Genomic DNA, 13,253 nt, shown 5'->3' with positions numbered 1-13,253 from the left:
GGATCTTGAAGCCTTCGCCCTGCTCGCTGCTGCCTTCTGCCATGACATTGACCACAGAGGCACCAATAATTTGTATCAGATGAAGTAAGTGAAATGTACTGGTGACGCTTGAAGGCGCCTTGGGGGAGAAGAGAACTTGTCTATGTCTCTTAGCCCTGTCAGCTCTTCTTTATCACGTTTAGGAACCTCAGGGCCACTTTCTGTTCCCTCAGAGCCTCAGCCCTCATGATAATGTCTGCTCTTTCTCCCTGGATGCTTGCCGCCCGCAGCCCCCTTCCCCCGTGGTTTTCATTTCCAGATGTGCCCTGCCTTATTCGTAAATACCTTCACTCCTCCTTCTGTCACCGTGGTTAGTCAGAGTATGGAGTTCCTATATGAAAGTGCACCAGCCTTGGGCTTACATGCATACCCCACCGTGGAACCCCAGCCCCCAGCTCACGCCAGAGGGCGTTCCTTCCTGGGCTCACTCCCCTTCCCTTCCCTGGTTTCTCTGTGGCTCCCGAGCTCTCTGGCAGCTGGCTTGGAGTCTTATCTTCACTGCCGCCTTCCCCTCCTGCCCCAACCGAGGGCAACAATGAGGGTGTGCGCTCTCAGCTCAGACAGATGTGGGCTCCCTGGGTTCACAAGTTGTAAGCCTCGACTTCCTCATCTGGAAAGTAAGAATTGTAACAATGGTACCTAACAAGTAAGACAGTTGTAAAGATTAAATGAGATCAGGCATATAAAGCATTAGGCTCATGGTAGCCTCTGGGCAGTAAATAAATACTAAGTATTATTATGATGTCACTGACACTCTTCAAAATTCATCAGCAATGCGGTGGCCAGCTGAGCTCCTTGATCATGGCTTTTAAGCTGCTCTGACTTAGACACACTGTATCCTCATCTCTGACACACCACCTACCCCTCTGCAGAGGCACCAGGCATTTTAGAGAGCATAAGCTTGGAAGTCTGGGTTTGTGGGGTCCGACCACTTCCTGGTTGGGGGAGCTTGGGCAAGTCACTTGGTCATTTTGAGATTCCGTTTGTGAACCACAGAAGGGGCAGGATATCCCACCCCTCAAAGACTGTTGTGGGAATCAAATGAAATTTGATCTGAAACCACATAGTAGGTGCTCAAGAACGATCTCTTCAGCGAATGAAAAGCGCCTTGCGAGCGGTGACTGCTCACTTTCAGCAACTCTAGCTATGGGGCTTTGTCTTGAAGAGAGGATTGGCACCGTGGCCTCGGGCAACGGATGGCTTCCCCTCCAGAGATTCGGGCGCCCCCCCCCCCCCCGCCCCGCACTCCTGCACGCTAGGCTCCTGACAGTGCGGGGTTCCCTCCCTCTCCTCTGCTCACCAGTGCAGGACCCATCTCGGCTCCGAAGCAGCTCCCAGTCCTGTGCTGCCCCACGCTAACAACTTGGCACTCATCGCCTCCTTGAGGCCTCTCGGCACTCCCGCCTGGGAACGACTGTCGCCTCCCTCTTTTACTGAGGAAGAAACAAGCTCAGAAAGGCCAAGTCCAACTTGCCAGATTGGATGTGGCATCTGGCCTCCAGGAAGGACGCAGCCACCTCTGAGGTCTCTGCTTTGGCCGGGCACCTGGGGTCCAGGCGGGTCCCCCCCGTCCATCAGCTGAACGTCTCCCGCCATTTCTCTCTGTAGAGCGGACAGCGGGAATACGTGGCCGTGGAAGGACTGGGACCCGTGTGCGGGTTTCCCCGCTGCGGGCTCCTCAGCACGGGTGCCCTTGGTTCTGGCGGCTTGGCTACACCACCGTGATCACACAGCCTTGCTGCACGCTGTCCTGAAGCTCTTCACATCCCTGTTGTTCTGGAAGAATTGCTCAGGAGTCCACAGAGATATGGAGACATGACATTGGCAAAAGCAGTTCATGAAAAGGTTGAACGAAACACAATTATTATTCCCGTATCGATGGTGACAAATCAGGTGGCCGTGGAGGGTGACATGAAGCACTAGAGGACACAGAGGACTCTGCTGCCTGACTGGACCTTGTGCCCGTGGTCCGATTTCTTGTCTCCAAAATGTCTGGCCCCCTTGGTTCTGGTTTCCACCCTCGTCAGCCAGCCTTAGCCCACCCTCTGACAATGCCTTAAAAACCTTGCGGTTTTCAGCTGTCTCTTTTTCCCTCCAGCTCTCCGGTTCCTTTGGTCCCTTGACTTTGCCAGCCAGTTTGTTTTCTGCTTCACTCGTGTCTCAGCTTATACTGACTCCATCGTTCCTTTCACCCCCTCTCTCAGTTTAGGTTTTCGGTCCTCTTGTCTTTCTGCTTCTTTACTCTCCTCCATCTTGTCCCCAAAGAAACGCCGTTGCAGGGACAAAAATATGAGGAATGTTAGAATTTATCCCATCCCCCACCCAGCGCAGACCTCTCCTCGACTGCCTTCCTCCCGACGTCCTCGAGTCCACATCCGGTTTTTCCCAAAACGGCCCACAGGCCACACAGCTCTTCTCTTAGGTGATTCTGATGGTTGGATGTTCTTCATGATGCTGGACTGAAATTGGTCTCCCAATCACATCTGTTTGTCCCATTCAGGTATCTCTCTGGAGCTGCTAGAATATGTATAATTTCTCAACCACAGGCCATTCCTTCATATTAAAGAGAATTATCACTTCTCCTTCCTCCTTTCCTGGTTGCACACATCCAGTTGTTTAAACCATTTTATATATAACAGTTGCCACACATGTCATTTTATCTGCTATTCTTCTGTGAATCCAGTCTAGTGTTTTTATGTCATTCTTTAAATGTGGGTCTTAGGGTTTAACACAATAATCCAGACAGGATCTGAAGTGGTTTATATTTCATCTTAATTAAATTTCATCTTCTTGATTCTTCATTTCACTCTTAATTGAAATCGCCATTTGTCACACTCTGTCAGCCAATGGATTTGTTATTTTTTCCAGTTTTTTATCATTGGAAAATTAGTCATGATTTCCATTAATATTCATTCAAGTCACTGATAAAAATTATGCATCAGAACAAGAGCAAGGGCAAAGTTTTGGGGCCCAGGGCTGGAAACCTACTCCCAGGGTTGAAGACAGTCAGTGAAGCACACTCATTGGGCTCTGCTGCCCAGCTGTGTGTGTGGATACACTCACTATTCCAGCACCTACTGCAGATATCCTGAGGTGTCCTGTCAACTGCTTTGCTGAAATCCAGACACAGGGGGTCCATGGCCTTCCGCTCCCACCAACCCTGTCACAGAAGTGTCCATAACATCAACCTGGCCTCATGTTCTCCTTCTAAACCTTCTCTGGGATTTCCTAATGATTATTCTGTAAGTGCTCACAAACTCCGAAATAGTTTAAACTGTTTCAGAGATAAAGGTCAATCTTCCTGTTCTGTCATCTACAGATTGTGTCATTTTCTGCTTCTTAAATTTTAGGATAAAATTTACTTGTATCTGGTCTTCAGTCATCTCCTCCACCACCCCAAAATTCTCCAGGGAATACTGACAGTGCCCCTCCCCCCGCACTATAATCCTCAGATTTTTTCAGGAAGTTGGGATGTTACTCATCTACCTTAAAAGAACCCCTTAGCACTTTCTTACCAACACTTCCCCTTGTTGTAGTCTTAATTTCCAAAAATCATTCTTGAAAAGACCAGGAAAACTGATAGGTTGGCTAGTCAAGTCACACCATGATCTCTGTTGCTTGAGTTTCTCTCCTTTGGTTATTTTTCTCCCGACAGTTGCAGAGTCTAAACTAGCTATTTTCCACACTTCAAGCTTTCTGTTTCCAGACTTTATTGATGGGTGGTGTGATTTAAAAAAATATTTTTTCTCAGTATCCCATGGAAACTTTTAATAACATCTCTGAAATTTACTTTAAAAATATCTTGCCAAATTCATTTTCTCTCCAAATATATCTATACATATGTGTGTGTGTCTGTGTATGTATATAAATTAATTCTTTTTCTTTTTACTGAACCATCTGTGAGTCATGCAGACATCATGACATTTTACCCCGAAATATTTCAGCATGTATCTCCTAAGAATAAGGGAGACATTTGCCCATAGAAACACAACATGATGATCACCCTGAGGAAATTTAACATTGGTACAATACTATTATCCAATATAGAATGTTTATTCAAATGATTCCAATTTTCCTAATAACGTCCTTTATAGCTTTTTTCCCCCCTCTGATTCAGGATCTAATCAAGGATCACCCCTTGTGTTTGGTTGTCCAGTATTTTTAATCTCTTTAATCTGGAATAGCTCCTCAACCTTCCTGTGTCTTTCTGAATATGGCCATTTTTGAGTCTCGGCCAGTTCTGGTGCAGGAAAGCCCTCAATCTGGGTTTTCCCAGTGGTTTCCTGATTACCAGACTCAGGGTAAACATTTTTGGTGGGAATTCAACATGGATGATGCCCTTCTCAGCGCATCAGGAGGCCCATGATAGCAATTTGTCCCATTATTTATGAGGTTTAGTTAAATTATTTATGGGCAATATCCGGGAGATCTCTTTATGTAAAGGTACATTTTCTCCTTTGTATTAATAAGTAATTGGGGAGGTGTTATTCTGAGACTGGGTGTATCGTTAACTCCCCAGAAATCTTTCTTGATTTTAAACCCAAAGGAATTAAAGACACCATTCTTTTCTGACTGGAATCGAGCTTTAGTTAATTTTTTAAATCTCTAGCACTGACACAGAGGAGGCATTTAAATATGGGCTAAAATTATGATCAGTTATATTGCTCAGACACAGTCTGATTGTTCCCTAACTAGAGCATGTGGGTTACCAGACTTGTTAGTGACCTGTTACTATCTCCTCTACTCCCTAAAGTTCTGTTCTTTCTGAAATAAGATGAAACTTCTCTACTAAGGCTGCCACCCCTATCTCTGATTTCTTCCTTTCTTAAAATTATTTATTCGTTCCATATTTCTATAACAAAGTCTTCACATTACCTGTGTAAGCCTTTGGCCTCAGCCTCTCTCTGTCACTTCCTCTCTCTCCCTGCTTTTTTCGAGGGTTTGCCCTTCCTCAAACAGAAAGACTTGAAGGAAGACAGGGCACCCAAGACTGCAGTCCCCACTTATAGAAAGCTGTGACCTAACCATTAACAAATGGGAATTTTAACTTTAAAATTGATATCCCTGTCCTGAAGGAGGAAAGAAATGATTACTTTATAATCATTTTTATTTTGGTTCCTGGAAATTCTTTTTTTTTAAAGATTTTATTTATTCATTTCAGAGAGAGAGTGAGAGAGAGCTTGAGAGGGGGCAGAGGGGGAGAGGGAGAAGCAGGCTCCCCGCCAAGCAGGGAGCCCCATGCGGGGCTCGATCCCAGGACCCTGGGACCATGACCTGAGCCGAAGGCAGACGCTTAGCCGACTGAGCCACCCAGGTGCCCCAGTTCCTGGAAATTCTTAATAAACGTTTTCCATGCAAATGATCTGTGGGCCTTCAACAGGTTTGTTCCATGTTCTGGGAGTCACAGGCCAGTGCTATAAGCTCCAGGGAACCTAAAGATTTTAAAGAGGCAGAGGATGAACCAAACTTCCTGATTTAAATAATTCAGTCATTTTATGCATTCAACAAATTAGTTTTTTTAGAGTTTTTTTAAAGAGCGTATTCTCATGTTCTAAATCTAAAACATCAGTTCCGACGTGTTACTCTCGATCATTTCACAGTTATTAGAGGAGAGGGAGAAGGAAGAAATGGAAAACGTCCTCAGAGAGTAAGGACTCTACTGTGATCTCTAAGCAGCTAAACTTCTGGCATATCCTCTTCCTCCTAGATCCACGTCCGCATTAGCAAAGCTTCATGGATCTTCCATTCTGGAGAGGCACCACCTGGAGTACAGCAAGACTCTCCTGCAGGATGAGGTACATGAGCCTTTCTCCAGGGCAGCTCAGAAGCTCTGGGTCAAAGCCCTAACCCAAGAAAATGCTTAGAAAGAGGATGGCCTTGAGTTATGGCAGTTGGCAGCCAATACCCTTATTGAAGTCGGTTGCTAGAAATGGCTCTCTTGCAAGTGTTTTGAACAACCAGTTTAGAAGGAGTGGAGATAGAAAAGAGCCAGGGAAAGACAAAATCTCTGTGGGTCTGTGAAGAAAGAAGAAAAAGCTTATGGTGGATGTGAGAGGGCCCTGTGCATCCTAAGGTATATATATATATATATATATATATATGGAAAGGGGAAAGGAGGCTAGATAGCCAATGATTTTCTTGTTCATGGGGCATGCCCTGTGAGGCTTTGTATCTTTGAGGAAGTCAAGCTTTGGTAGCAGGGGTAAGCATGAAATCAGGATATAAGACAGAAACAGACAACTGCCATCAGAGAGGCACTGGTAATGCTCTGAGATTCTAGAAGGAGATGCCACATTTAGGAGTAGGCAGGGCATAGGGGAGCAGAGGGGTGGGATCAGGGACAGCTTTGTGCAGGAAGCTTGGTCTTGAATTCACTTTGATTTGCACATGTCATGTACTACTAACATTCCATAGGAGGCCGTCATTCTTCCTTTTATTAATTTTATTGAAGGGGTATATAGGCTTGTGGATATGTAATCTAGTTATACTTTAAAAAAATCTCTTGAGAAGGTTCCACACCAAAACTGATTAAAACGAGTCTTTATTAGATGGAGGGAAACACCTGTCATTGCAGAGAACTTGTTGAGAATCACATGTGCTCAGTTGGGAGAAATAAGCCCTCTGGGGGGTGGAGCTTTTCTCAGTTTCTGTAACGATCTTTTATTAAAGGCTCAGGGAAGGAACATACAGAAATATGCTCAAGTCTAGAGGTAACACTAAATTCTCCCAAATAATGTAAAGAAAGCCAAGTGGGGAAACCTGTAAGGCAGAGTGACCAGGCAGAAAGGTGGAAAAAGAAAAAAAAAAAAAAAAAAACTTGAGTGTTTTTAATAGCCTGTGATTGATGCCGCGCCCAGACAGGGGGACCCAGACCAAGGAGTGCATCAGAATTCACGGGGTGGGTGTGCACAGAATGTTAAAAACAGTTCCTGGGCTTCATTTTGCACTTACTGATGGGGCTTTCTGGGATTCTGGCCCAGGAATTTGCATTTTTAGTTTTTTTTTTTTAAGATTTTATTTATTTATTTATTTGAGAGAGAGAGAGAGACATACAGCCAGCAAGAGCATGAGTGGGGGGTGGTGGGGAGGCAGAGGGAGAGGGAGAAACAGAATCCCCGCTGAGCAGGGAGCCTGATGCGGGGCTCGATCCCAGGACCCTGAGATCATGACCTGAGCCAAAGGCAGACGCTTAACCCACTGAGCCACCCAGGCAACTCATGCATTTTTAATGAGAATGATAATTCTGGTGTACAGCCAGAACCTCTCCCTGCAGTAGCGTTTATAACATAAAAATGATGCTATTATTTGTTCTATGAAAATTAAAAGGAATAGAATTGAAAGAATTCAGGAAGACAAGAATAAATTGCTGTTACTAATTTGTTATGAGTCTTTGTTGGGACAATCTTATATTTTTGAGTAAGAATTTTCTCTACTTTTTATAATCAGTGGTGTCACTGATTATGTGACACAACAAGGAGGTAGTGTCGAATATTAATTATTATTTAATTTTACATGTTCCTACTAAAGCAAAATATATTTTAAGAACTTCAGCCAAGGGGACCCTGGGTGGCTCAGTCAGTTAAGCGTCTGCCTTTGGCTCGGGTCATGATCTCAGGGTCCTGGGCTCGAGCCCACATTGGGCTCCCTGCCCAGTGGGGAGCCTGCTTTTCCCTCTGACTACCGCTCCCCCTGCTTCTGAGCTCTCTCTCTCTGTCAAATAAATAAATAAAATCTAAAAAAAAAAAAAAACTGCAACCAAGTGTTTAAATGCTTAACATTGGGGGGGCTAGGAGGGTGGGGGTGGGGTGGGGGTCCTCGTATCTCATATCGTTTTCTGGAATCTAAAGGTTTATAATAGACTTGTTTTCCATCTTTTTTAATGTTATTTATTCTGGAGTCTGAAACTGGTTTTGATGGCTATATAAAGGCTTATTATTCTTTCTAAAAAGTCATACTACATCTCAGTAATCCTACCACCTTGGCAAGGACCTGTCTACAATGCTATCCAACCTGCTAATTGCAAACTTACAAGGCCTGTAAATAGAGTCGCTAGGCAATGCAATCACAGAGCTTTTTATGAGCGGGCAAATGGAACGCTAAGAAAAATGAAATTTTTAGCCAGCAGATGTTCTTTTTACACTTTTGGGAGACAGTGTTGTTCTTTCATTTACTTTTTTGTATACAGAAAATATTTGCATTAAAAGCATTAAAATAAGGGCATCCTCATGATTTATATAACAATTTTGACATTTAGTGGTCATTACTCAGCCATTTTGTTTTGCATATTATGAGGCTTTGAATTAAAATGTCCTTATGTGCTAGTAGAGTGGGATTCACAGTTCTGAGGATTAAGAACCACCTGTATTCTAAACCAGACAGAAGTCCACTCTTTCACCTGAGTGAACAGGTGGAAAACTTGTTTGTAAGAGTATAAACTTTAATGCCATCATGTATTGTAGAAACAACAAAATGAATTGCTCAGCTTAACTAACAGAACCATGTTATTATTCAAAACACTTCCTTACAGAGTTTATGATAATTCTATTTATGCTTTTCCATACCAACTCCATCCTATACAAAGGAGTGAAGAAGCAATGAAATATCCTGTGTATGGTCCCATCGAGCCATGAACACGTTAGCAATCTCTCCTGATGGGTATTGCAGGTACCATACTGAAGGCTGGAACAGCCTGTACTTTCTCCAGGCTCACCTCACCTGAAAGCCCTACTCAGGATGTATTGGAGTCATTCCTACCTATTTTGGTGTACTGTTCAGAATTGATATGTTTACTGCCATTTTAATAGTAAAGGAGAACAAACATAGACACTTTCTGTGGGCTAGCGAGAGCAGCTAAGCACGCCTGGGCCCCTCTGGAGTCAGCTGGGAAACAGGCCTCCTCTCATGCTCTGGGGCACCTGTCCGCACCTTAGGTTTTCAGCACAGTCCTCGGGAAAACAAATGGAATATTACATACATACATGTTTTTAAAATCAATGACTTCATAGTGGTTGTAAAAATTACACTTGCAAATATAAAAACTCAACGACAGGGAAAAATTAAAAAACAAATATAATGATTTCAAATACTATCACTCAAAAAATTGCTCTTTCAGTACCACCTGATGAACTCATTGTGGCCACCTGTGAGTATACAGGCAGGATGGAAACCATTTTAGAAAAATGGGATCATACTATCCAAGCTTTTTTTTTAAAGTCAGAGTTATGTTTTTAAAATCACCTTATTAAAGTATAATATGTGTACAATACTGCACCCCTTCAATGTGTATAATTTTATGAGTTTACATAATTTTATACACCTAAGAAACCACCACAATCAAGATACAGAACATTTCTATCACCCCAAACCATTCCTCATGCCCCTTTGCAGTGCGTACCTCTCTGCTCCCAGCGCTAGACAACCGTTGAAATGCTTTCAGTCACTATAAATTAGTTTAGATTTTTGTAGATTTTATGTAAGTGCAATTATACAAGTACTTTTTGTGCTGGCTTCTTTCATACAAAGCAATCATTTTGAGATGTGTCTGCATTGTATATATCAGTGATTCATTCCTTTTCATTGCTGACTAGTTTTCCATTTATCTTTATGTAATTCTATTTGAATTTAATAGAAAAAACATTTTGGAAATGGAAGGAATTGCAGAGCTTTAGACACTGGGTCTTTAAACAAGAGATACTAGCTCTTAAAGAGCCCTCTACAATGAACAAATGACTGAGAAATTGTGAAAAACTATAGCTCAGCATTTAGAATTTTGATATTTTTAGACTATATGTATTAACTTTATACTATCTATTAACTCACTATAAAACATGAAGCAATGAAAATACCTCTGCTTCTTCCCACATCTTCATCTCTGTTTTGTAAGGTGTTTATTATCATTAGCATTTTTTTACCATTATCAGTATTTATAAAATTCACATGTTGCTCGATAATTTCCACAATTGTTTATCCTTTTTTTAAAGTTTTTATTTAAATTCCAGTTAGTTCGCATACAGTGAAATATTTGTTTCAGGTGTACAACTTAGTGATCCCACACTTACATACAACATGGGTGCTCATCAGGACAAGGGCACTGCTTAATCCCCATCCCCTATTTCCCCCGTGCCCCGACCCTTTCCCCTCCAGTAACCATCAGTTTGCTCTCTGTAGTTAAGTCTGTTTCTTGGTTTGCCTCTCCCTCTCTCTTCTTTTCCCCCATGATCATTTGTTTTGTTTTGTAAATTCCACATATGAGTGAAATCATATGGTATTTGTCTTTCTCTGACTTATTTCACTTAGCATAATGCTCTCTAGCTCCAACACAATTGTTTATTCTTAATTCTACTTTTAAATGGGCCCAATACTTACAATCAATCCTTTTACTCTGGCTTCTCCATTCCTCTGTATTTTATTTTGATTCACGTGTTGATTGGCTAGGTTTTTGTTAAATGGTAGTTTTTCCAAGAGAGGCTAAGTACATGCTTAAGAATACCTGTTTCTTACATTTGTTTTTGAAGATCAGTTTGGCGGGACATAAAGGTCTTGCGTCATGCTTTTTCTCAGAAATTGGAGGACATTGCTTCACTGTCTTTTGGCATTGAAGTATTGCCCCGAAAAGCTGTATATGGCTAATCTTTTTGTCTTATATGACTTGCTTTTTCTGCATAGATGTTCATCTGATACTTAATTCTTCATATTTTATTTATTTTTTAAAGATTTTATTTATTTATTTGACAGAGAGAGACACAGCGAGAGCAGGAGCACAAGCAGGAGGAGTGGGAGAGGGAGAAGCAGGCTTCCCGCGGAGCAGGGAGCCCGATGCAGGGCTCGATCCCAGGAGTCTGGGACCATGACCTGAGCTGAAGGCAAACACTTAACAACTGAGCCACCCGGGCGCCCCAATTCTTCATATTTTAGTAATGTCATCTGGATGTCGTGGTGTTGATCATCTTGTATTAATTTTTTCCTGCTCTAATCACTAGGCTCTGCCTTAGCTTACTAAAAAAAAAGCATGTGTGTATATCTGCTTATTACTCAATTTGTTCCCAAAAATTTTATTGGAGCTTCCAAAAATACAAAAACAAGGGTGGGAGGGGGCTAAAGAAAAAGAAATAGGACTACTGGAAAAATAAAACGAAGATGAAGCATAGTAAAGGCCCAAAATGTATACAGCGAAAGGTATAAGACATGGGCCCCAAATTTGGTCAAGGGCTTTCTAGCCACTAATATAAAACAGAAGCAGGATCTTTTATATGAATCTATATCCATAGGTTATAAAGAAACTACTTAGAAGCTCTTCTTTTAAGATCCTTAGATATGAAAGAAAAGAAAATAAAAAGCATATAGAATTAAGACAGGGTTTTTCAATTAGAAGATTTGTCCATGTTTTTAGATGAAAGTGAAAATGAGTGAGAAGGGGCACCTGGGTGCCTCAGTCGGTTAAGCATCTGCCTTTGGCTCAGGTCATGATCCCAGAGTCCTGGGATCAAGGGCCAGGTCTTTGGGCTCCCTGCTCAGCGGGGAGCCTGCATCTCTTTCTCCCTCTGCCTGCTGCCCCTCCTGCTTGTGCTCTCTCTCTCTCTGTCAAATAAATAAATAAAATCTTTAAAAAGAAAATGAGAGAAAAAGATAAGAATGTGATTCAGGTCTGTATATGTATTTCATAACCGTCAACTTCATTTGGCAAAACCACTATATATCTGTCCTTTGGCCTGTATACCTAAAATAATTTATTTGGAATATGAGACCTTTTGCAAAATGATACATATTGTTACGGTACTATTAACTAGGTGTAGTTTGTTGTTTAAAATGATGTAATCATCAAGGGACCTCTGAGTGGCTCAGTTAGTTAAGTGTCTGCCTTCGGCTCAGGTCATGATCCCAGGGTCCTGGGATCGAGCCCCGCATTGGGCTCCCTGCTCAGCAGGTGAGCCTGCTTCTCCCTCTGCCTGCTGCTCCCCCTGCTTGTGTGTGCTCTCTCTCTCCCCGTCTCTCTCTCTGACAAATAAAATCTTAAAAATAAATAAAATAATGTACTCATCAAAATGATACATATTGGAATATGAGAGCTTTTAAAAACCACTCCCAAATTTACTCTCATTTTCTAGGACACTATGAAGCTGATCCATGTATGAGGAGATTATTTGTGGGAAACTCTTTGAAGAAAGGTCTAGTTAAGTTTTTGTAAAATATAATTGCAAGAAAACATTTTAAGAACTATTTGAGAGGATTTCATTATTTTTTTCCGATATATACATGAGTACTAGTGTAACTTGTAGTTTCTGAAAGTTTTCCAACAACTTCTATGATTACTCTAAAATTATCCGGTAGATAATTCAGCATACCTAATAATTGGATGTACCAGATATTCTTTATTAAAGCTCCTCCATTAATACAAGCAAAATTAAAATTTATTGTTATATTTATAAATGATCCTGGAGAAAACACTTTTATTTACTCCCCAAACTTATACACTGATTACAAGAAGATTTGCTAAGAATATCTATTTTTATAGTTTAAATTACCTTACTCAAAGTAGAGGGGTAACTTAACCCAAGAGAGAAAGCTGAAAGCTTTCTTCCGTGCTAATTATCTTTATTTTGTTAGGCATAGTTTGGTTTATTTGTTGAATCAAAGGCAAATTAATGTTTGCACTTTATTGTGATTTTTTTTAAATAGTCCCATTTACGTGAATTTTTATCTTACAGAGTTTAAATATCTTCCAGAACCTAAATAAACGCCAGTTTGAAACAGTTATTCATTTGTTTGAAGTTGCAATAATAGCAACTGACCTGGCTTTATATTTCAAGTAAGTACAGAACTCCCTTTATGCTCTACGTGTTTCTGCCTTACATAAATGACCCACTGCGTTCAAGTTAAAAGGCATTTCTTCACACACACATTTATCCACTTTCCTTTTGGATCATCAGTAGAATACCCTCAAGGTACCTGATAATTTACTAGACATCTGAAAACATATTTTAAAAAACTAACCTCCTAATGTCAATTAGTTTGTTGTCTGAAGAAGTTTGAACTGAAGGATGTATGGCAAGGTTGGTGCATTGCCCAAAGAGTGATGCCACACAGCCTTCGGAGGTGATCTTGGTCCTGGTGGATTCATCATGGTCCAGGGTCTGATATTTAGAGTTGCGGGATCAGACATTTGATCCTTCTGGAACCTGGGAGCTAAAAAATCTTGGTGATACTGATGTGCATTA

At 41.6% G+C, this 13,253-nt stretch overlaps 1 protein-coding gene across 1 annotated transcript in view; it reads left to right on the top strand.

Moving 5' to 3' along the window:
• The window catches only part of PDE6C (phosphodiesterase 6C), a 47,763-nt gene that overhangs the window by 26,888 nt on the left and 7,622 nt on the right, over positions 1-13,253 (top strand). The window contains exons 14-16 of the mRNA XM_073904430.1: positions 1-84; positions 5,747-5,834; positions 12,744-12,844. The exon at positions 1-84 is cut by the window's left edge and continues 21 nt beyond it. Of these exons, the coding sequence (XP_073760531.1) occupies positions 1-84; positions 5,747-5,834; positions 12,744-12,844 (273 nt within the window). The remainder of the gene's footprint in view (positions 85-5,746; positions 5,835-12,743; positions 12,845-13,253) is intronic.

This window comes from Callorhinus ursinus, unplaced genomic scaffold (genome assembly GCF_003265705.2).
Source record: "Callorhinus ursinus isolate GAN/ISIS: 27379988/994484 unplaced genomic scaffold, GSC_fseal_2.0 scaffold20, whole genome shotgun sequence".
Taxonomy (NCBI): domain Eukaryota; kingdom Metazoa; phylum Chordata; class Mammalia; order Carnivora; family Otariidae; genus Callorhinus; species Callorhinus ursinus.
Note: the sequence above shows the minus strand (reverse complement) of the source record. Positions and strands in the feature narration are given on the sequence as shown.